Source organism: Melospiza georgiana, chromosome 14 (genome assembly GCF_028018845.1).
Source record: "Melospiza georgiana isolate bMelGeo1 chromosome 14, bMelGeo1.pri, whole genome shotgun sequence".
NCBI lineage: Eukaryota > Metazoa > Chordata > Aves > Passeriformes > Passerellidae > Melospiza > Melospiza georgiana.
In genome coordinates, this window is record NC_080443.1 from 15,193,808 (window position 1) to 15,213,256 (window position 19,449).

The 19,449-nt window shown below is 58.5% G+C and overlaps 2 protein-coding genes across 7 annotated transcripts in view; one reads left to right on the plus strand and one right to left on the minus strand.

Annotated features, from left to right (window-relative positions):
• KATNB1 (katanin regulatory subunit B1) overlaps positions 1 to 2,624 on the plus strand; it is a 19,147-nt gene extending 16,523 nt beyond the window's left edge. The window contains exons 19-20 of one of the 2 annotated variants that reach the window (XM_058034345.1): positions 165 to 1,100; positions 2,357 to 2,624. In XM_058034345.1, the coding sequence (XP_057890328.1) occupies positions 165 to 297 (133 nt within the window). In that variant the 3' untranslated portion in view covers positions 298 to 1,100; positions 2,357 to 2,624. Of the gene's footprint in view, positions 1 to 164; positions 1,143 to 2,356 lie in introns of those variants that run through there. The other variant, XM_058034346.1, reaches the window with a different exon arrangement.
• KIFC3 (kinesin family member C3) lies at positions 2,223 to 18,042 on the minus strand. Of its 5 annotated transcripts, none has more exons than XM_058034342.1 (21): positions 17,963 to 18,042; positions 17,058 to 17,172; positions 15,280 to 15,425; positions 14,025 to 14,154; positions 11,595 to 11,791; positions 9,425 to 9,490; positions 8,885 to 9,019; positions 8,560 to 8,799; positions 8,176 to 8,349; positions 7,901 to 8,048; positions 7,684 to 7,814; positions 7,483 to 7,594; positions 7,171 to 7,352; positions 6,990 to 7,094; positions 6,640 to 6,770; positions 5,958 to 6,081; positions 5,397 to 5,526; positions 5,067 to 5,296; positions 4,285 to 4,419; positions 3,843 to 3,951; positions 2,223 to 3,372 (listed from the first exon to the last, which is right to left on the minus strand). In XM_058034342.1, the coding sequence occupies exons 2-21, from the start codon at positions 17,140 to 17,142 to the stop codon at positions 3,347 to 3,349; spliced, it is 2,736 nt and encodes a 911-aa protein (XP_057890325.1). In that variant the 5' UTR covers positions 17,143 to 17,172; positions 17,963 to 18,042; the 3' UTR covers positions 2,223 to 3,346. The 5 variants fall into 5 exon arrangements, with proteins under 5 accessions (XP_057890325.1, XP_057890321.1, XP_057890322.1 ...); XM_058034338.1 differs by having other exon boundaries at positions 15,280 to 15,458; XM_058034339.1 differs by lacking the exon at positions 17,963 to 18,042 and adding an exon at positions 17,602 to 17,647 and having other exon boundaries at positions 15,280 to 15,458.
• Between the last annotated feature and the right edge of the window lie 1,407 nt (positions 18,043 to 19,449).

Genomic DNA, 19,449 nt, shown 5'->3' on the forward strand with positions numbered 1-19,449 from the left:
GAATGCCTGGTGTTTTTGCAGAGCTGTGCTCATATTTCAGCCTTTCCAGGCCATTTTCAGGGCTTTTCTCTCCTGCTTGAGTTGCCTCTCTGGCACTGCAGGAACTGCCACATGTCAGGCAGCTAGGGATTCATGCTGTGTCTGCTGTCATTTTTTTTTTCCAGGCTTCACAAATGCAAGTTGTGCTACAAGCAGCTGAAAAACATCAGCAACGTTGTCAAGAACAAGTCTGGGCTCAGCGGCCGCCATGGTAGTGCCTTTCGGGAACTGCTGCTCCTCATGGCTGTCCTGGACTAGCAGCCACCACCTCCTCATGTACAAATACAGGTGGCCAAGCTTCCCCTGCTCATGGTCTGGCTGGATTTCAGATCTCTCCGTGTGTCCGTCCTTTCCCCTGCCCCTCTCCAGCACGGTAGGGAGGTGCAATCTGCCTGCCTGGTCGCCCAGCCAGCCCTGGTGCCTTAGGGGCTGGATGGAGGACCCCAGTGGAGAGATGTGTGTGCTGTGGGAGGGGCCCTGGCGGGTGCAGGGCCCCACAGAGCCCTGTAGGGAAGCTGCTTCATTTCAGCTCTTCATCTCAGCATCCAGCTGTGGGCTGCTCTGTGTGCTGGCCTGTCCCTGCAGGAGGGCTCTGAGCCTGCTGTCACCCCTCCTTCCTGCTTGTGCTGTCGGTTCTTGCTGCCTGGCCCTGTGGGTCAGGGCCCTGCTCTCGCTGTGCAGCTGCTGAGGACTGCAGGCACCGCCCCACAAACGCCTGCTGTGGGGTGATGCCTTCTCCATACAGAAGGGACTTCAACTGCCAGGGGGGACCAGACCCTTTGGCTTCATCTGACATGGGCAAGGACACTGTGCCACTGTGCTGGTGCATCTCAAGGACCTGAACCAAGAGATTTTCTCTTGGCTTCTCAGCCATCCCTGCTGGCACCCAGGGCTGCAGAGGAGCAGTGTCTTCAGACTGTCCTTGGACCTGTTAAAACATGTGACTTAAACAGGACTCGTCGTATGTGCTTGCCTTTGGGGGTGAGGATTTGGAAGGGTGGAGGAACAGAGGGACATGGACTGAGTTATGTCTTTCTACATCCACTGGACCATTCTTAGAGGTTTGTTTTTGGTTTTTTTCCCCCAATAAATGTCTGTCAGAACCTTTCTGTCCCTCTTTCTTCTTTCCTCTGGGGAAAGAGGTTCCTCTTGGTGCTTTCCCTGCTCTTCCCAGCCTGTCTCCCATTTTATACACTGGAGCCTGTTCTCCAGGAATCTGTAACTTATAATGAATTTTATTAAAATATTTGTAATTTTTTTTTAAAGTTGTGTTAAATGCCTGAATCTCTTGAAGTGCTCTTCACCTTGGCATGGCTCCTGGCTGGGAGTGCCCAGGAAAAGCAGGGCTGTGTTCCCTGCCTGTCCCAGAGGAAGCTGACCATTCTCACCCTTCCTGCTGGGAGGCTGTGGTGAACAACAGGAGAGCCAGCACTTGCCAGTGGCTTGTGGAAATCCCGGGGGCAGTTTCACTCTGCTGGGTTGTTCTCAGCCCAAGGAGCAGTGTCATCATTTGGGGCTCATCCTTCTCCCTGGCTGCACACAGATCTCCCTCTCCAGTGGATCTGGGCTGAGTGGCCATGAGCTCTGAGCCAGGGAGTGTCTTTGGAAGGCTGTTCTGGGGAGGTGGAGTGGGGCCATCAGGAAAGCTAAAGCCAGTCCCCATACTGCTGATGCTTCATCCAAACAATTTTTGGGAACAAAGGGGAGTGCCTGCTCTGCTCCATGCCTCTGGAGGAGGTGGCTCCAAAAGTACAGCAAGAGGCCCTGGCACTGAGCCACCGCAGGACTGACGGTGAGTGCTGCCTGCTCCAGCACCAGGACACTCACAGGGTCTGTGTCCTCCTGCTCTGCAGCTGCTTCCTGCTTTATCTGGTGATAATCCCATGCCTGGACCCCCATGGGGTGTGAAAAGGCCCTGCCAGCCACCAGCCTATTGCTGGGATGTGGGGCAGTACAAGGTGGAGCACGACATGGGCACATTGGGACTCACTTTGGATTTAACCACCGCTCTCCCACTAATTGCAGGAGCTGCTAGCTGCAAAATGGGGTGGGGACTGTGCTGCCATGCTGGCCCTGGGGGCAGCTGCAAGGAGAAGAATGGGAGGGGCTTGGGAGATGCTGGCAGAAGGGAAGAAGCACCCATCCCTCCTCAAGCAGAGTTCAAGAAAAAGCCAGTCCTCCTGTGCTGTGTTTAAGAGTTTATTTAAAATAAGTTTTGTTAAAAAACAGCAGGGTATTTTTTAATTATTAAAATACATAGAAACATCTAATCTTACAAAAGGCTAAATTTATTTTTCCCTTTTTTGTTTTTAAATAGAATACGCCGTGGAAGCGCGAGAGGAGAGAGTGGTGGAAAGAGCCATCAGTGCATCCAGCAGGGGCTTGCAGCAGGAGGAAATGTACCCACAGGTGGCTCTTGAGAGGTCCAAGGGCAGTGTCATCCCCTCCCATGCCCCTGCCAACCACCATCCCCATACATAAGCCAAGAGGCTTTTGGACTGGAGGTTTGGGGTCTTTTTGTTTGTTTTCCACTACTTTTCCATTCCAAGACCATGTAAACAGGTATAAATATTTCAAACACTTTCGTCTCGACCACACTGTGATCTCTCTTGACAAGACAACTGGTAAATAACTTTACAATAGCTTCATTTGAGACTGCTCCATTGCCCCTGGTGCCAGGTACCACAGGCAGCCAGCGTGGGCCCTGGCAGCACTGGCACCAACAGGAACAGCAGCTCGGCTCATGCACAGCACCGGGGGCCTTCATGCAACAACAGGGCTTGAGAAACTCACAGGGAAGAGAGCTGCTGGGATTTTTTGTAGTTTAACTTGGAGGAAGTGCTGCTCTGAAAGACATTGGGCAGCTGCCCAGATGCAGTCTTGCAGGAGCTGTGGCCAGGATGGCCCTGTGGCAGTGGGAGAGGCAGGGCCAGGAACTGGTCTGGCTCTGTGCACCCCTTCCAGCTAGATCTCATTGTAAAAGCAAAGCTGGAGAGATGGAGGGAGCACCCAGCTGCTCCCTGCTCCAGCTAAAAACATCTGTCCAGCAAAAATAAACTCACAGAGCTGAGCATCGAGGGGGCAGATCTCTGCCCAGCACCACTGTCCCCTACCCTGAGAGGGGGCCATGGCTGCTGGGAGACCCTGACCCTGTGCTGCTAATGGTGAGAGGTGCCATCACCCTCTGGTCATGGGTCCTGGTGGCCAAGGGAACAGCACCAAAGCCTTCATGTCTTCCAGCAGCCGTCTCTGTGTCACTGTGAGGGGCTGGGTCCTGCAGCAGGTTGGATGCCATGGCTGGCACTCATCACAGGGGGATTGGCCTCAGCTTCCCTGAGGGGAGAGATGCATGGCTTACAGCAGGCAGGGGCACAGCCACCAGTGCCCCAGGCCTGTCTGGTGGCATTGTAGCAGGAGGTGGTGCCACAAGCATTCCCAGAACATCCCTGCACAGTCCAGCAGCCCTGCCCTGCATGGGGAGCGGGGTGAAAGCAGAGCCCTCCACCAGCACCGGCCGCAGGCACTCACCTGGCAGCCACAGCTGCCCCTAAGTCAGGCTGAAATCGAAGGGAAAGAGGTTCAGCCTGCTGGCATTGCCCTCCCCTTACCCCCACATAGCCATCACAGTGCCTTTGAACCAGGGCACTCTTGGGGAAGTGCTAACCATGGCTAATTAGCTATTAACTAATGAGCTGACTACAGAGCTGCTCACTCCCCATTGCAGGCTTCGCCATGGGCTGTTGGCTGGAGCCTCAGGGCACAGAGGGACCCTGTCTGGGCTCTCAAGGTGTCCCACCACCCACCTGAGGTGTGGAGCTTCCTGCGGATGGAGGCAGAGCGACTGGAGAGATGCCCTGGGCTGGGGGATGCGTGGCCCCGGCCTGCTGGTGCTGAGGAACCCGGCGAGTCACCCTGGGAGGAGAGGGGACACAGCCCCAGGGTCAGCCAGGCCAAGAGGGAAGGAATGGGGATGGGCTCGCAGGCAGATAGTGCATGCCTGGGTAGTGGTGTCCAAATGTTCTCAGGGGGTACCACGGGGCTGCTGCAAAACAGGGCTTGGAACAGCCAAGGTGGCAGCATTGGCTGGACACTGCAGTTTGGGGACAACCTGCATCCCACCAGGTGATTGTCCCCAATGGGGGTGGCTCTACGGGGACATCCAACAGCTCTGGGGACCACGTGTGGGGGCAAAACAGGGGGGATCCCTGGGGTGAGGGTGAAGGACACCAGCAGTGTCTTGAGTACCTCCAGGTGCTCCTGGCTGGGCCAGGAGCCCAGCTCAGCCTTGCGGGAGACAGGACCCAGCTCCACAGAGCGAACCCTCTCAGCAAACTTCAGGGAGCACAGCGTCTCGCTGGTGTTCTTCTCGGCAGGGGAGACCTGTGCTCAGGGAGGAGAAGCACAAAGTCACCCTGGCAGCTGCCTGTGCACCCTGGGGGCTCCCCCCTAGAAAACCTGCTGCTGCTGGCCGGTGAGATGCTATTATTAACCTGCCCCTCCCAGGCTAGCCCCATCCATCCCTGGTGTCTGAGCCAGCTGGATTCCCTGTCACCAACTGCCCCCGTGCGAGGAGCAGCCGGGAATAGCTGCGGCAGGTGCAGGGGCTCAGGCAGCCCCCCCTGGGGGGCTCAGTGTGGGTGCCAGCAGCTGGGAGTGGGGGGTCACAGGGCAGGGCTGGAGAAGCTACCAGAGCTTAAAATCCTCTCAGAAAGAGCAGGGATGGGGAGATGACAATATATTAAGAGATTGTATAATACTGCCCATAGGGATAGCACCCACGTGCAGGCAGGGAGGGCAGGATCATGGACCTCCGAGTTAATTCCCCATTCCTTGGCCTTGTCTAAGGAATGAGTGCAGAGACAGGGAGAGAGCTGCCACTGGCACCATGATTGCAGACTGCTCACCCATGAGTGAGCCCCATTCCCTGATTCCAGCCTCCCTCCCATCTGCCTCAGCACCGGGGCGAGAAGGGGCTCAGAAATCAGTGACTGGCTGTGGGGATACAGGCACCGGTGCCCAGCCCCTACCTGCACCATCATGAGGGTCTTGCTGTCACCGCTGAGCGAGTCCTGCAGCAGGTAGGTGAGTTTGGAGTTGCGGAAGGGCACGTGGCCCTGGCGGGAGCGCAGGGCGTAGATGACATCGCCCAGGGCTGACAGGGACTTGTTGATGTGCTGCGCCTCGCGGAGCCGGCTGCCCTCCGCGCCCGACCGCCCGACCCGCTCCGAGCCCGCCAGGTCCACCAAGTTCAGCTTCCCTGCGGGCACACAGACAAACCCCAGCGTCAGCACCCAGCCCTGCACAGCCCGGGATGGCACAGCCCAGGCGCCTCAGTGAGGGTTTGCTGTGACACCCACCTGTGGTGCGGAGCCCTGTGCTGCGGTCCAGGCCGCGGACGGTGACGATGAGGAGAGCGTGGGAGCGAGAGCTGTGCTCGTTCAGGTTGGTGCACTCTGTCACCCGCTTGATGTGGCCAAACTCGAAGACCTGAGGGAGCCCGGGGAGTTGAGAGGGTGAGGCCAACCTGCCTCAGTCCCACCACAAATCCCCTGTGATCCAGGGATGTAACCTGAGATCAGCCCCCATGGGGTGCTTGATCCATCAGGTCACACTGTCAGGTCTCAGCCTGGGTGCTGCACCAAAGGCAGGGGTGACAGGCAGGGCACTGCGGTGACAGCCGCACCCCACTAATCCCTCAGGAACTCTCTGGGCCCCACGCTTTTATTTTTAACCCCCTGTGGCTCATCCCATGGGACAGTGACCCTCACATCACACCCAGGGACCTATTTTGGTGTCTGTTGCTCCCCATGGCTTCAGAAATGCTCCCAAATCCAGGAGTCACACACCAAAGACCCCTCCCCAGTTCACTGCACCCCCGCTGCCACCCCCCTGTGCCCGCTGCCCCCATGTCCCCACACCTTGTTGATGTCCTCCACGCTCTGCACCCTGAACTCGGTGAGCCCCGGCACGTAGAGCTGCCCGCTGCCATCAGGGCACAGCTTGATCTCCAGCTTCTCCTGCGGCTCCTTCCCCAGCAAGTCCCTGGGCAAAGGGGCACTTGTTATCATTCCCATCCCAAGGGAGTGCTAGCATCCATTCCTGGCTCAGGGCTGCGTGCCAGCACTGCCAGAGCAGCCATCTCTGCACATCCTATTTATAGACCTCAACTCTCTTGGCTCCCATGTGCCTCCTCTCACCCAGCTCAGACCCCGCTCCCATCCCTGCTCCTGGTTATTCTCATGGATGAGAACCTAGGCTCCTCCCCTCCTGTGGCTGGACTAGGAAGGAAAATATTTCTCATGCTTTCAGCTCCCAGTTACAAATTCCTAAATATAGGGTCCGTGGGCAGGGAAAGGGGGGAGAAAGAGATGCCCCCACCGCTGCATCAGGGTCAGAGAGTGGGAGTGATGGCACAGCTGGGAGCCTGTGCAAGCGATGGAGCTCATGGGAAGGGCAGCGTGCACCAAATAAATTAAAAATAAAGCCTTGCAGGGCCAAATGCAGTGCCCTGGGACAAGCTGTGAGGCCGAGGAAAGGGTAGAGGGATGTGGGGGAGAGCAGCATGGGGTGATGTCCATAAGCTTCTTGCCCATCCCGTACCTGAGTGCCTCGTTGTAGATCTCGGCGGCGCTGACGGTGATGGTGTAGTCCCAGTCGGCCGCCTTGCCCCGCACCTCGGAGAAGAGCAGCTGCAGGGCCCGCTGGTTGATCCCTGGGTTTGCTGCAGTCCCCTGAAGGATTGAGGTGACAAACAGGGGAAAAACACCCTTTGGCATTCCATTCTGTATTTTTTCTGAGCAGAAGCAAAGCCCAGGGGGATGTTGTGGAGCAGCAGTGACCATCAGTGGTGCACACCAGGTCTGAGCTGGTCACCAGCCTGGTGATGGAGACTGAGCACTGCAGGGTGGGAAGCTGAGGAAGAAAATGGAAACAAAGCCAAGCAAACTCACCTCCATTGTGTAGGTTTTTCCTGCTCCTGTCTGCCCATAGGCAAAGATACAGACATTGTAGCCATCAATGCAGGAGGTGACCAGGGCTTGAACCTCCTGAAACACCTGGGGGAGACAGGGGAGAGTGAGGAAAAGGTGGCTGCCTCCCCTCCTCACACTAGCAGTGGACAGTAGCACCCACCTCCTCCTGGGATGCTTGTGGGGGGAAGACCTTGTCCAACTCAAAGGACACCTGCTTCCCCTTGTGCAGGAGGTGCAGGACAGCGTCATCATCAGCATCAAAGGTCACAGCGTTGGCTGCCTCAGGGCCCTCCCCGTCCTCTTTTGTGATGGGGCGGACTCTCCCGAAAACACGGATGTTTCCTTGGAGGAGAGAAGCAGGGAGTCAGCCATCATGGGGTGGGCTGGAGCAAGCTGCAGCCAACCCAGCCACTTCATGGGGACGCTCCTGTGTCCCTGCTGTCCCACCTCAGGGGCCCCACACCCCGCACACCTTTGAGCCGCACCAGCTCGTTGTGACACTTCTTGCGGAGCTGCAGCTCCCGCCGGTACTTGCGCAGCAGCTCGCGGTTGGTGCTGTGCACCTCCTCGATGGCCTGGCTGATCTGGGGACAGCAGAGATCAGAGGCTCAGCGAGCCCCCAGCACCTCCACCCTGCATGGAGGAGTGCTGGTGGTGGTCCTGGGGGGCTCACCTCGGCCCTGGCGCTGCGCAGGGTCTCCTGGAGAAGCAGGGGGAAGTCGCGGACCTGGCGCTTCAGGCTGTTGTAGTCGTGGGTGAGGGTGCGCAGCGCCGGCTGCAGCGTCAGCAGGTTGGTCCGGACACCTGCAGGTGTGAGGCAGGGTGAGGGGCAGATGGTGACACCCCAACACCAGTCAGGCAACCCTGCCAGCCCCCTGCACCCTCCTCACCTGCCAGGTTCTCATGCACCGCCTTCATCTCCACCTGGGCGCGGGAAAACGCCTCTTCAATGGCGTGGTTCTTCTCGTCCTCCATCGCCTGCATCTCCTCCAGCATCTGCCCATGGGCTCGCTCCAGCTCAGCCTCGTACATCATGATCTGGGAGAGGAGCAGTGGGGGATCACATTGAGCGAGTGCCCACCTGCTGCCACACCGTATTACCTGGCAAGCACCAGGCAGGCAGAGAATGGGGGGGAGCTCTGATTTACACTTATCGCACTCAGACCTGAGCTCGGAGCTGAGCCTCTGTCTTCTGGGAGCTCTGCAGCTGCTGCTCCATCTCCTTCAGCACCTGCTTCTGCATCCCCACCTGCTCCTGCAGGTACTGGTTTCGGGACTGGGTCTCACACAGGGCTTGTTTTACCTTGGCTGACTCCACCTCCACCGTCTTGATGATGTACTGCAGGGGAAAGCACCCACAGATGGGGTGTGCTGGGGAAACAGCACCTGAAGGGCCTGGGATGGAGCTGTTGCTGGCCCAGGGGGAGATAATTTAGGAAATCATGGCGCTGGGCGGATGTGCTCAGGGTAGAGAGGCAAGTGGCACTTGCAGGGCACCTACCAGGCACTGTAAGGCATCCAGCCCAGCCAGGAAAAATGGAGAGCTCACCTTGATCTGCTGGGGCTGGGACTTGAGGCTGGCGATGGTCTCCTGGCTGTCCCGCAGCCGCCGGCTGAGCCGCTCCTCCTCCTCGGCTCTCTCAGCCAGGGAGTCCTTGAGCCGCAGCTCCACCTCGGCCAGGCGGTTCGTCTTCTGCTGCACCTCCAGGTCCAGCTCCACCAGCCTGGCCCGTGTCTCCTCAGCCTCCCGCTGCAGCTGCGACAGCTGCTCCTGCAGCTCGGCCTTCTCCTGGTGAAGGACAGGACAGCCAGGGCCATGTCACCCATGGGTGCCCGTCACCCTGCCACCACCACTGCCACCACCGGGGTCTCACCTGCAGGTGGGGGCAGTCGCGGCACGGCGCCTGCTGCTGCCGCTGCAGCTCCCCCTCCAGCGCTTTCATCTCCTGCCGCAGGCGCTCGTTCTCGGCCGCCAGCAGGTCTCGGTGCTTCTCGGCATCCGTGCCACCCTGGAGCGGGTGGGAGAGGACATGGAACCTCCAGGCACCCCAGTGAGCCCCAGCCTGCTGCCCTCACTGATGCCCCAGTGTGCCATTCCCAGGGAGGCCCTGCCTGCCCTTTGGGAATCACTCAGCCTGCTGCACTGATGAGCCTCCTGCTGCCCCCAGGCCAGAGGGGCTTTCACTTCCCACCTCAGAGTGACAGCCCCAGGGTCACCAGTGCCACATTGCATTGCACAGAAAATCCCACACTTTTGCTCCTCAGTGTCTCTTGGCCTGCATGGTCCAAACGGTGACCTGGGGAGGGTTAATCCATCTCCACCCACCCCGTGTTCTCCCTTCCTCCTCAGTGACCCAGAGCTCCAGCATCCCTCAGGGCAAGGGTGGCTCAGTCCCACCCCAGTGGCTGCTCACCAGCTCCGAGCGCAGCCGGCTGATCTCCTGTGCCTGCTCCAGGAGCTTCTCCTTCAGAGTTTCCACCTGCCAACACAGACCAGGTTAACCAGGAGGCATCTCAGCAGCTTCTGGAGGAGACCCCGCGGTGCTGCCCCAGCCACACATGTCCAGTCTGGCTCACACTTTTGTTATGCTTTCATTTTCCACCTGGCTCTGAGCGCCTGATTCACACGAGCAGATTAAAATGTGCATTAATGAAAGCTTTGCTTTGACCTTGTTTAACCATGGGTATAATTTGTTCATGTTGAGCACTAGCAGAAACCATTATTAAAAAAATAAAAAGGCATCATCTTTGGAGAAGGGAAAAAACAAACCCATCCATAACTGTGTCTGAAGAGCCAGAAGTGCCTTGTCCTGCCCTCACAACCAGCTTTGCTCTACCTTCTCTATTTTTCTTTCTAGGAAAGTTATCTTGGTACAAAGAGGGAGCAAAAGCTCTTCAAGAAGACCACATGTCTGAGTCCCATGGGATGACGCTCTCCATCAACCCCCATCTGGGCATCTGCCCATCTCATGTAACCAGGCTGCCCTCCTTGCAAAACCAGATGGATCTCAAAAATCTTCAACCTTTTTTTGTGCAGAGACCAGTGAAGCTCTCCCAAAATCTGCAGTTACTGGAATAAACAGCAGCAGTGAGTGCATGGTCAAGCCAGCAGTCTCATGGGCAGTGTCACAGTGGGGTTTACCCACCTGCTCTGTCCCTCACTTGACCACCATCCCCCGGATCCCAGCCCTGCTCCCACTTTCCCCACTCCAGAAAGCCACCAAAGCCCTCTCTGGGACACGCCTGGGTATTGCCCCATCCCAATAACCAGCCAGCAACTGGCTCTCCACGGACCATAATTTAGGAACTGCTGATTAATAACCAATGCAGATCTGCTGACATGGGGCTGTAATTAATTTGGTAAATTATTCAACCACGCCCTTGCAGAGATGGCAGCAGGGTGGGCAGCCCCTCTGTGTGCCCTGTTATTTGGCACAGCTGGGAGCTGGAGCTCCCCAGCTACAGGTGGGGAACGGCGGCTGCTCCAGCCCGGATCGGGATCCCGCTCCTTCCACAGCAAATCTCCCTGGCTCTGACTGGGAGTGCTGAGCGCCTGAGTGGGAAAACCCCATTTCCATATCCACTGAGGGAGATTATTAAGCTATTTTTATAAGTATTTTTAAGGGAGGGGAAGCACTGAGAAGAAAAGAGTCGTGGCTCATTCCGGGAAAGCCGCCAGCCCAATCGGCCGGCGCACACGCCGCAGCCTGCCCACCACCCCCTGTGCCGGCAATGTTCCTCCTTCCCCTACCTGCTCGGGCATCTCCAGCTGCATCCTGCTCTCTGGACGTGACAGGGACTCCTTGGCAGCTGGGTCTGGCTCGAGCCGTGGCCCGGCCATCCCAGAGCTTTGGAGGTTTGGGGCAGCTCCTGGCTCTGGCCGGCGCCGGCTGCGCCTGCTGCCCAAGTGGCGAGCGCAGGGCCAGGTCCCGCTGCACTCACGCTTGTGTCATGCAGAGCATGCCAACCAAATGCAGGACAATTACCTCCTCCTTTTGACACCCGTGGAACAAGCAGAACCTGACTGCAACAGCTTCCACAACAGCCACATGCAAATCTCTTTACGAGCAGGCAAAATTTCCATGTCCCTGAGAGGACCCAAGCACTCGTGCTGAGGATGTGCCTGCATCAGTGCAGGAGGTGCTTTTGGGGGGTGTGTCACAGTGGCCAAAACCTGTCCCTTCATCAGACAATTCTGTGCCTTCACATTCACTTTCCACCTGCTGAAAGTCACTAAAATTAAACTGCTAGGTCAGTCTCACAAGCTGACCCTGTGGCAGCCGTCCTGGCTGAGTGCATGGATGACTGGTGCAGAGCTGCATCCTGATGCCCAAAGCCCTCCTGGCCACGTCATGCCCACAGAGCCACACAGCCTTGTCAGCACTATTGCAGTGTCACTGGGGACTGCAAGCATCCCAAGGGAGGCACAGCCAGAGCCGGTGCTCCTGAGCTGTGCTCAATGATGGAGATCCTACACTCCTTCCAAGTGCAGCCACCACCAACTGCCACAGAGCTCCAGCCAAGCCACAGCCTGAGGCAGAAGATCCTGATGGAGCCCTTTGTGTCACCCTGTCCCCTCCATACCTGGCCTTGCAGCTGGAGAGAGAGGGAAAGTTCGTTGTTCTCCTGGGCAGCGAGCTTCTCCTGCAGCTCCAGCAGCTCCTCCTGCAGCCTCAGCTTCTCCTTCTGCAGATGTGCCATGGAGGCCATCACCTCCTGGATCACGGGGAAGGGCCGGGCCGTGGCCAGGCTGGCACGTTTCCCACCACAGAGCCTCCCTCCTGCAGCGTGAGCAAAGACGGAGCTGGTCAGGGCACAGCCACCTGGCTGGGGAGCAGAATGCCAGCCATGAGGAGTCCCCAGGGGCTGAGCCACAGATGGGAATGCAGGAAACTGGACCTGCACAGGTCCCAGAGAGCGCGGTGATGTGTCAGAGGCGCATCCTGAGTGCCAAGGTGCTCCCAGAGCAGGCCTGGCTGACAGTGGGCTCCAGCTGGGTGGGAGCCAGAGGGATCTGCAGGTGCCAGCAGAGCATCCCAGGGCACAGCACAGAGCAGCTGCCCCCAGCAGTGCACCGTGACCCAGCCCCATCACACACTGCAGTGCTGCTCCTCGCTCAGATAACAACCGCCCTCAGCAGGACGCTGATTCACCCCGGCACCCTTTCTTCTGAATGAGCAGGTGCCCGTGGAAAAGCAGTGTGTGATCATGTCATTAACGTCTGCGTCACTGCACACAAACATAATGGAAGCAAAATTTAAATTATACAGGTACCCTCAATGGCCATATTGCCTAATCCTTGTGCGTTTGGCTTTCTAACCTTCCTAGCATTATTTTAAACATCGCTTTCTGCATGTTAATAGAGCCACCAGTGCTGACAGAAGCCAACCTGGCCATACATCAGAGCCTACCAAATGACCTGGTAGTTCCCAAGAAGCAATGAGCTGGCGTGACTCATCCCCAGTGTGGGATGAGGCGGCAGGACGGACGGACAGGATCCCGGCTGCCCGGCGCCCTTCCCTGCCTGCTGTGGATTTCAGAAACCTGAGGTTTCACAGGCAGGAGCTGCTGCTGGGAATCCCTGTGCTGCCTGTGGGAAGATGCTGCCTGCTTCTTGGGAAACGTCCTGAATGCAAAAAGAGACTTTTTTGTCCGTGAGTCAGATTCTCTACCCCTAAATGGAGTTAGGGAGGCAGCGTAACCTGCAAAAAGATGAAATGCTGGGACCAAACCACAACTCTGCTGCTGACTGCACGCCATGGGGCTTATCCAGCAGTGGTTGCAGAAGTGATCAACAGGTTTTGTCCTCCTGCCATGGCTTGGATACTCCAAAACAGCACTGTCAGGTGCTGGCTTTTCTTTCTTTCCATGCTGAAAGCTCAGCCCAGCTCAGGCAGAGGACCGTGGTCTTCTCTTTAAAATCAACACACAAAAACCCAAACAACAACCAAAAATCCCACTCCAAAATCTCCAAAGTTGTCAGGAACGCCAGCTTTCATCCCCTGGGGAGTGTGCAGGAGTAAGACAAAATTCCAGGAAGCACCAGGCTCCTGTGGACACACCGCATGTCTGCACACATCATTCACACTAATCCTGGGCTCAGACCCAAGGCAGAGCCAGGTTGAGAGCTGCAACACTCAGCTGCAAATCAAACTGCCAGGCAGGAAAATCCCCCTCAGATCATGCCTTCCTCCACACTCCAGCACCTTCATCCTGTGGCAGCATCCATGGGAGAGGAGATGCTGGCCAGCTCTGTGTTTCATCTTCCCCTGGGCGGATGTGCTGGTGGCCATGCGCGGTCTGAGCGTGGCAGGCAGGGAGCACAGTGACCCTCCTGCTTTCCAAAATGCAGAAATTTGCAAAATTCAGAAAGCCACTTGGATAAACACCTGTTCCTCAGCTCTGCCCTGTGACCACCGCCAATCAGACCCTGACCCCCTTTCTCCTGCATCCCTGCCCCTTCCCAGCCCCTACCCCACCTCAGGAGCTGCTCTGGGATGCAGCTGGGGACCAGACCAGGAGCAGCTCCCAAGATGTGCCCTGGCAAGCTCTCACAATTCAATCCTGACCAAAAAAGACAGGAAACTCTGGGACTTTGGGATTTCCCCATCCTGGCACAGCCACGCACGCTGCAAGCGTTTCCACACGCGTTACATTTTCCTTAAGAAGAAGGAAACAGCAGCAGGTTCATCAGAGCTCACCTGCTCTGTTCATCCAGCTCAATAATTCATCAGTCCCTGTCAGCAGCCAGCAGCTGGCTGGTGTTGGGTTTCTCCTGAGCCCTGTTCCCACAGTGAGCTCAGCCACACATCTACATGCACCCCAACAGAGGAGAGGTTTCCTCGATACCCACGGGCAGATACCAAGCCCTCATCCCATCCCATCCCATCCCATCCCATCCCATCCCATGCCATCCCATCCCATCCCATCCCATCCCATCCCATCCCATCCAGGTCCTGAGCACCCAGCAGTGCAGCCCTGCTCTCTGTTTTGTCCAGGTTCATGTTTTCTCACCTGTTTTCTCCACGTTCATGGTGGGGGCTGCCTGCACGGCCGCTGGCTCACGGGGGGCTGCGGGCGGCTCCTCCTCCGTGCCCCGGTGCCGCGGCTCCTCCCGCCGCTTGCACGTCGTGTCCCGCAGGGCCTGTGGCACAAACGGGGCAGGGAGCTGGGACACTGACAGCCCACACTGGGCTGGACACGGTGCCAGCAGCTGGCACGTCCCAGGGCTGGCCAGGAGGAGCGAGCAGGGCAGGAAGGGCAGAACTCACAACAGCAGAGCTTGGGGAAAGCCTCCCTCCAAGGGAGTTCTGTGTTGGGAAGATGCCACAATGAACTTATCATGTTTTTAGTTCTCCACATAAAAAAATTTGGCTCAGCTTAGCCACACAGCTGAGCCATTTTTCTCCCTATGGCCTTCAAAAGAAAGAGACTCTGACTTGGAGGCATGGCTCATGCCCTGGGGGATGGAGGTCCAAAAAAATCAGAAGAAATCTGAAAGGAGCTTTCATAAGGCTGCTATGAAAGGGGATTATCAGCCAGGCTCACCCTGCTCAATAATGCCTTTTCTTTCTCAAATCTGATCTCAGAGCCTGTGGCATCACCCACAGGCCAGTGATGCTGGGGAAACCTCACTCCAGCAGAGGGGCAGACACTCGGTACATGCCAGTAATTTGGGAGTGATTTGGAAGGAGGCATCAGCATCCTCCTGGAGAAGCCGCGTGTCTGCGGTGCCTCTGCATTTGCAGCTCCAGAGGGGTTTTGCCAAAGGGAATTCATCGAGGCTGGTGAGTGATAAGGAGGTGTTTTCCTTCTTTTCAAAGAAGGGGAATTTGAATGATTTGCCTGGAGCCTGGAACGAACTCGTGTCAGCTACACCAGTACGCGGTGTCCCGACACTGTCCCTGGCCGTGGCACCCTGCCACCTCCTTCTCCTCCATCCCACTGGCAAACACCACCTCACGGCACTGCATTTCCTTATCACACCTCTGCCCTGAGCTCTCCTGCCAGCATGACCTGTAAGTGACCCAGAAATGCTATTCTGTTATGAACACTGCTCCCCATTGATGCCTTTTCACTCCCCAGAGATGCCTTTCCCTCCCCACCCAGGCAGCAGTTCTGGCACACACTGCTGGGCTCCAGACACAACCTGGTTGTGATGAGAGATGGAAGAACCAGTTGGCTCCCACCTGGATGGGTGCAGGGCATCCTCCCCATCACCCTCAAACTCCCTCCCCATACATGCCATGGCTGGCTGAGCGTTCCTCACCTGCAGCGCCCGGCAGAGCCCACGGGGGTTGGCAGAGTCCGGCCAGCTCACGCTGAGGATTTTCTGGTGCAGCAGCGCCGGCAGCAGAGGAGCCCGGGGAGCGGCTCCTGCTCCGCCCCCAGCGCCGAGCCCGTCCTGCCCACGGCCTGGGATGGAGCAAAGAGCATCACTGGATCCACCTGGGAGCACAGACACAGCCTTCGGCCAGCTCAGCAAACCCCCCTCCTCCTCCTCCTCCCTGCTGCCGCCACCACACCGGCGTGGCAGAGACAGCGCATGACTTGTATTAAAAATGTTAATTATGTTAATTAGAAAAATTAGCCCTCCGGGGGGCGGAGACTGGTTGCCAATGACTAGTAATGAGAACTCAGGGCGTAGCTTCTGTCTGGCCTCGGCGTGACCAGGTCTGTGCCCCCACCAGGGATATCCCAGCTCTACCCCTGGCCAAGCTGCTCCACTTCCTACGATCCTATCTTGGCAAAGCTGCCAAAGCCAGCTTGCATCACCCAAACCAGACAGACAGACCCTCCCTCCACTGCCCCAAAATATTTCCTTCATTTGTCAGGCAGCCAGACCCGAAAGCAGCCAGGGCAGCACTTCCCTGTCCTGCTGAGCCACACAGAAGGGAACAGCAACTCAAGGAGCCTTCTCCCATGGCTGTGTCCTCCTCTCCTACAGGAAAAGCAGCTGGCAAGGGCTAAATCCCACTGCTCGGGGACCCTGTGTCCCCTCACCTGTCTGCCACAAGTGCTGCCACCATTGCAGGTGGCCAAATCTCTTCTCCAGCTGGCAGGGGAAAAATCAATTGCTCACAAATCAAACCGCAATAATGCAGCCTTTTCTCCCTAAAACCACACAGAGGAAGTTGGGCCAAAGGTGGAACCAATGTCCAGAGGGAGATGTGCCCTTATGAAGTTAGTCCACCAGTCTGGACTTCTTCCCAGCCTCTAATTATCCATAACACTTTGCACACGCCATGAAAATTGAGCGTTTCCAAAGTGCTGGATAACAGGAGGTGATTTCCCCATCCTGGCACGGGCAGCAGCAGCCGTTGGGCAGAGAAAGAGCTGAAAACCCTGGTTTTGGAGGTTTTGGTGCCAACCAGCATTTGGCTGGACTGGCCTTAGTGCCAGAGCAGAAGCTGTGCCCAGAGAAGTGTCTGCCAGCACAGAGGGATGAAGGCAAATGCTGAAGCCAAGAGCAAAAGAAGCTCAAACGGGGGGGTTCAGCCTCCCCCTTTGCCAATCCCACTCAGCACCATCGGGGAGGGAGGTGGGAAGGGAAGGGAAGGGCTGTTTCCCAGCAGGCAGCTGCAGGTTGGGGCAGGCAGCTGCCCGCCTGCCTGCAAAGCAGCTCAGCCTCCACAGAGCAAAACTCCGACTAAACTCACCCATGGGGTCCATGCACCAGGGGGGGACAAGGAGCCTTCCAAGGAGCTGAGGCTGGGAAGAGCAAAGGGCCTGCATTCACCCTGCCATGCAGATCACTCTGTTTTCTATCTTACATGTTAAATTTTAACCTTTTTCCATACAATTCCCGCTCTGAAGGGCCAGGAGCGAGATGGAGGCAGCCCTCCCTTCTCACCAGCAGGCTGCCCAGAGCTTTGTGCCTGCTTCTGAGTCCCCGTTTCTCAAATCTTGACCTTCATCCGGAAAGAAATGTGAAAAATGCGGGCTGGCCTGTTCCCAGCCTCTCCTTCGCCAGCGAGCAGGGCGTGAGTGCAGGAGGCTGAGCCCCACGGGGCAAGGACAAGGGACAAGCCACCGTGCCGTACTCACCGTCCGGGGCAAGGTCCTTGGTGTTCCAGGCGGCTCCGGCGTTGGGCCCGGATCCCAGGTGCCAGGCGGAGCGGGATGTGATCATGGCACGGGGGTCCCGGGCACGGCAGCACCTCTGCGGAGAAGCGCAAGGACGGACATCTCAGCCGCTCTGCGTCCGGCTGTAAATCCCAGCGGGACGTTCTGGAGCAAAACACGGCGGTAACAGCGGCTCCGACTCCCGAAACCCGCAGGAAGTTGCATCAATCCCGCTTTTTGCTCCCGAAAAGGCGACAGCCCCGGGCTCCCTCCGTGCTCCCAGCGGATGTGACATAAACGGTGTCTGTAATTAATTTACTCATTCCTGAAGCCTCTCCGGGCCCCTCCTAACCCCGGGCTGGGGCTGACTTCAGGGAGTTGGGAACTCCGGGACCGCGGGCAGCCCCGCAGCCGGGCGGCACCGCACCCAGCGCATCTCTGCGCGCACAATGCCCCGCACGGCACCGCCCGCCCCGCTCCGCTCCCCCGGCACCGCCCGCTCCGCCCCGCTCTCGCCGCTCCTCACCGGGGCCGCTCCGGCGGGGCACAGCGCGCGGAGCCGCCCAGCCCACCCAGGGGTCGGTCCCTTGTTCTCCCGACCGGCGGCTCCGGGCGGAGGGAGCCGCAGCGGGGCGGTCCCGGTCCCGGTGCCGGAGGCGCAGCCCCACTCCGCGCAGCCCCGGTCCCGGTGCCGGTGGCGCAGCCCCGGTGCCGGTCCCGGTGCAGGAGGCGCAGCCCCGGTCCCGGTGCCGGTGGCGCCGCCCGCCGTGGGTTAACGCTCCGTGCCAGCGCTCCCAGCCCGCAGACAAAGGGAGCCCCGGTGCTGCCCGGTCCAGCCCGGCTCCCCGGTGCCGGCGGTGCCGGTGCCGCCCCGCGGGGCCACTCACCGGGCACGGGGCGGCGGTGACAGCAGCAGGGCACCCGGCACGGCCCCGGCCCGTCCCCGCCTTCCCGGGCACTTCGGTAACGGAAGCGCCGAGCTCCGCCCCGCACCCGTTACCGCGGAAACGCGCGAAACCCCCGACGGGCGGCGGGGGCGGGGCTGCCGTTCCCGCACCGGCCCCGGGAGCGCGGCCCGGCTGCGCTGGGCTCCTGCTGCGGCCCCGCAACCCCTCCCAGGGCGGGCCGCCCCCGCCGCGCCGCCCTGACCCTCCCTGGCTATGGCGCTGGGGCTCCCGGTGTGTCCCGGGTGCTCCCGGTGTGTCCCGGGTGCTCCCCGTGTGTCCCGGGTGCTCCCCGTGTGTCTCTGCCATTCCCACCCCGAGCCCGGTGCTCTCCAGGGAGTCCCAGTGTACCTGCATCCCTCCTGTGCACCCCTCCTGGCACCCTCACTCATCACGGGGACCCTGGGGGACTGTGGGGACAGTGGTGCTGATGTCCTACACACCAAGGACCTGCCTGCCCAAACTGTGCCCTCCTCACACTCTGCTGGCAGCTGGCACCCCAGGCTCATCAGGCCCAGGGACACAGATATCACATGAAAAACAGCCCTTTTCTAACCCAAAGGCATGGAGAAAACAGCCTCGTGTGCCAAGACCTCTACAAAAGCCCGGGTGTTGGAAAGGCAACAGAAAATCCTGCTTTAAATATAATATATATGCATTTTTAGGGTGTGATTTGTATCTGCCTCCCTGTATTGCACACGCAGCCCTCGCAGTAATGGCTGGTTTGGGTGACACGAGTCACTCATGACTCGTTGAGGGTGATGAACTGGCAGTACTGGATATTCCCCATACCAGAGCTGAACTTGGCATCCTTGGTGGAGGCATGAGTGCCCTGTGCCCATGGCTCACATCCGCACACCTGATGGCAGCCTGAGCTGTATCCCACGTGGTTTGGGGATGTAGGAGTGCTGTCCCTTGGGAAAGGAGGGTTTGATGCCAGCCCTGTGCTGTGCTCCCCTCAGACCACGTGTTCTCCACCTCTGATCTCCCCACACTCAGTCCCAGCCTTTTGCTCACTCCTGGCCAGGCTTGGAGCAGGATTTAACCTTGTCCTTTCATCCTGGCCTGTCCCTCTTGGACATCCTCAGAGATCCCCCAGAGACACAGCTCCACTCCCTGTCACCAGCCAGCCACATGATGGGGGGGGGTGATAGAGAGCCACTGGTGTAGAGCAGGATTCAGCCTTGTCCTTTCATCCTGGCCTGTCCCTCTTGGACATCCTCAGAGATCCCCCCAGGAGACACAGCTCCACTCCCTGTCACCAGGCAGCCACGTGGTGAGTGAGGGTGACAGGGAGCCACTGCTGTGGGGGGGACAGGCTGCTCTGGGCACTCACCCCAGAGAGAGGGGCTGTGAAGGGTCACCTCTGTGTCCCCGTGGCCCTGGCACAGAAACTCACCCCTGAGAGCCAATGCCATCCTGGCCTGGCA

Coding starts and splice junctions, on each gene's coding strand:
- KIFC3 (XM_058034338.1), bottom strand. CDS start 17,142: ATGATCACATCCCGCTCCGCCTGGCACCTGGGATCCGGGCCCAACGCC. Junction 9,491..11,594: donor CTCTCCAGCTGCAAGGCCAG/GTATGGAGGGGA, acceptor CTGTGTTGGCAG/GTGGAAACTCTGAAGGAGAA. Junction 8,800..8,884: donor GCGACTGCCCCCACCTGCAG/GTGAGACCCCGG, acceptor GTCCTTCACCAG/GAGAAGGCCGAGCTGCAGGA.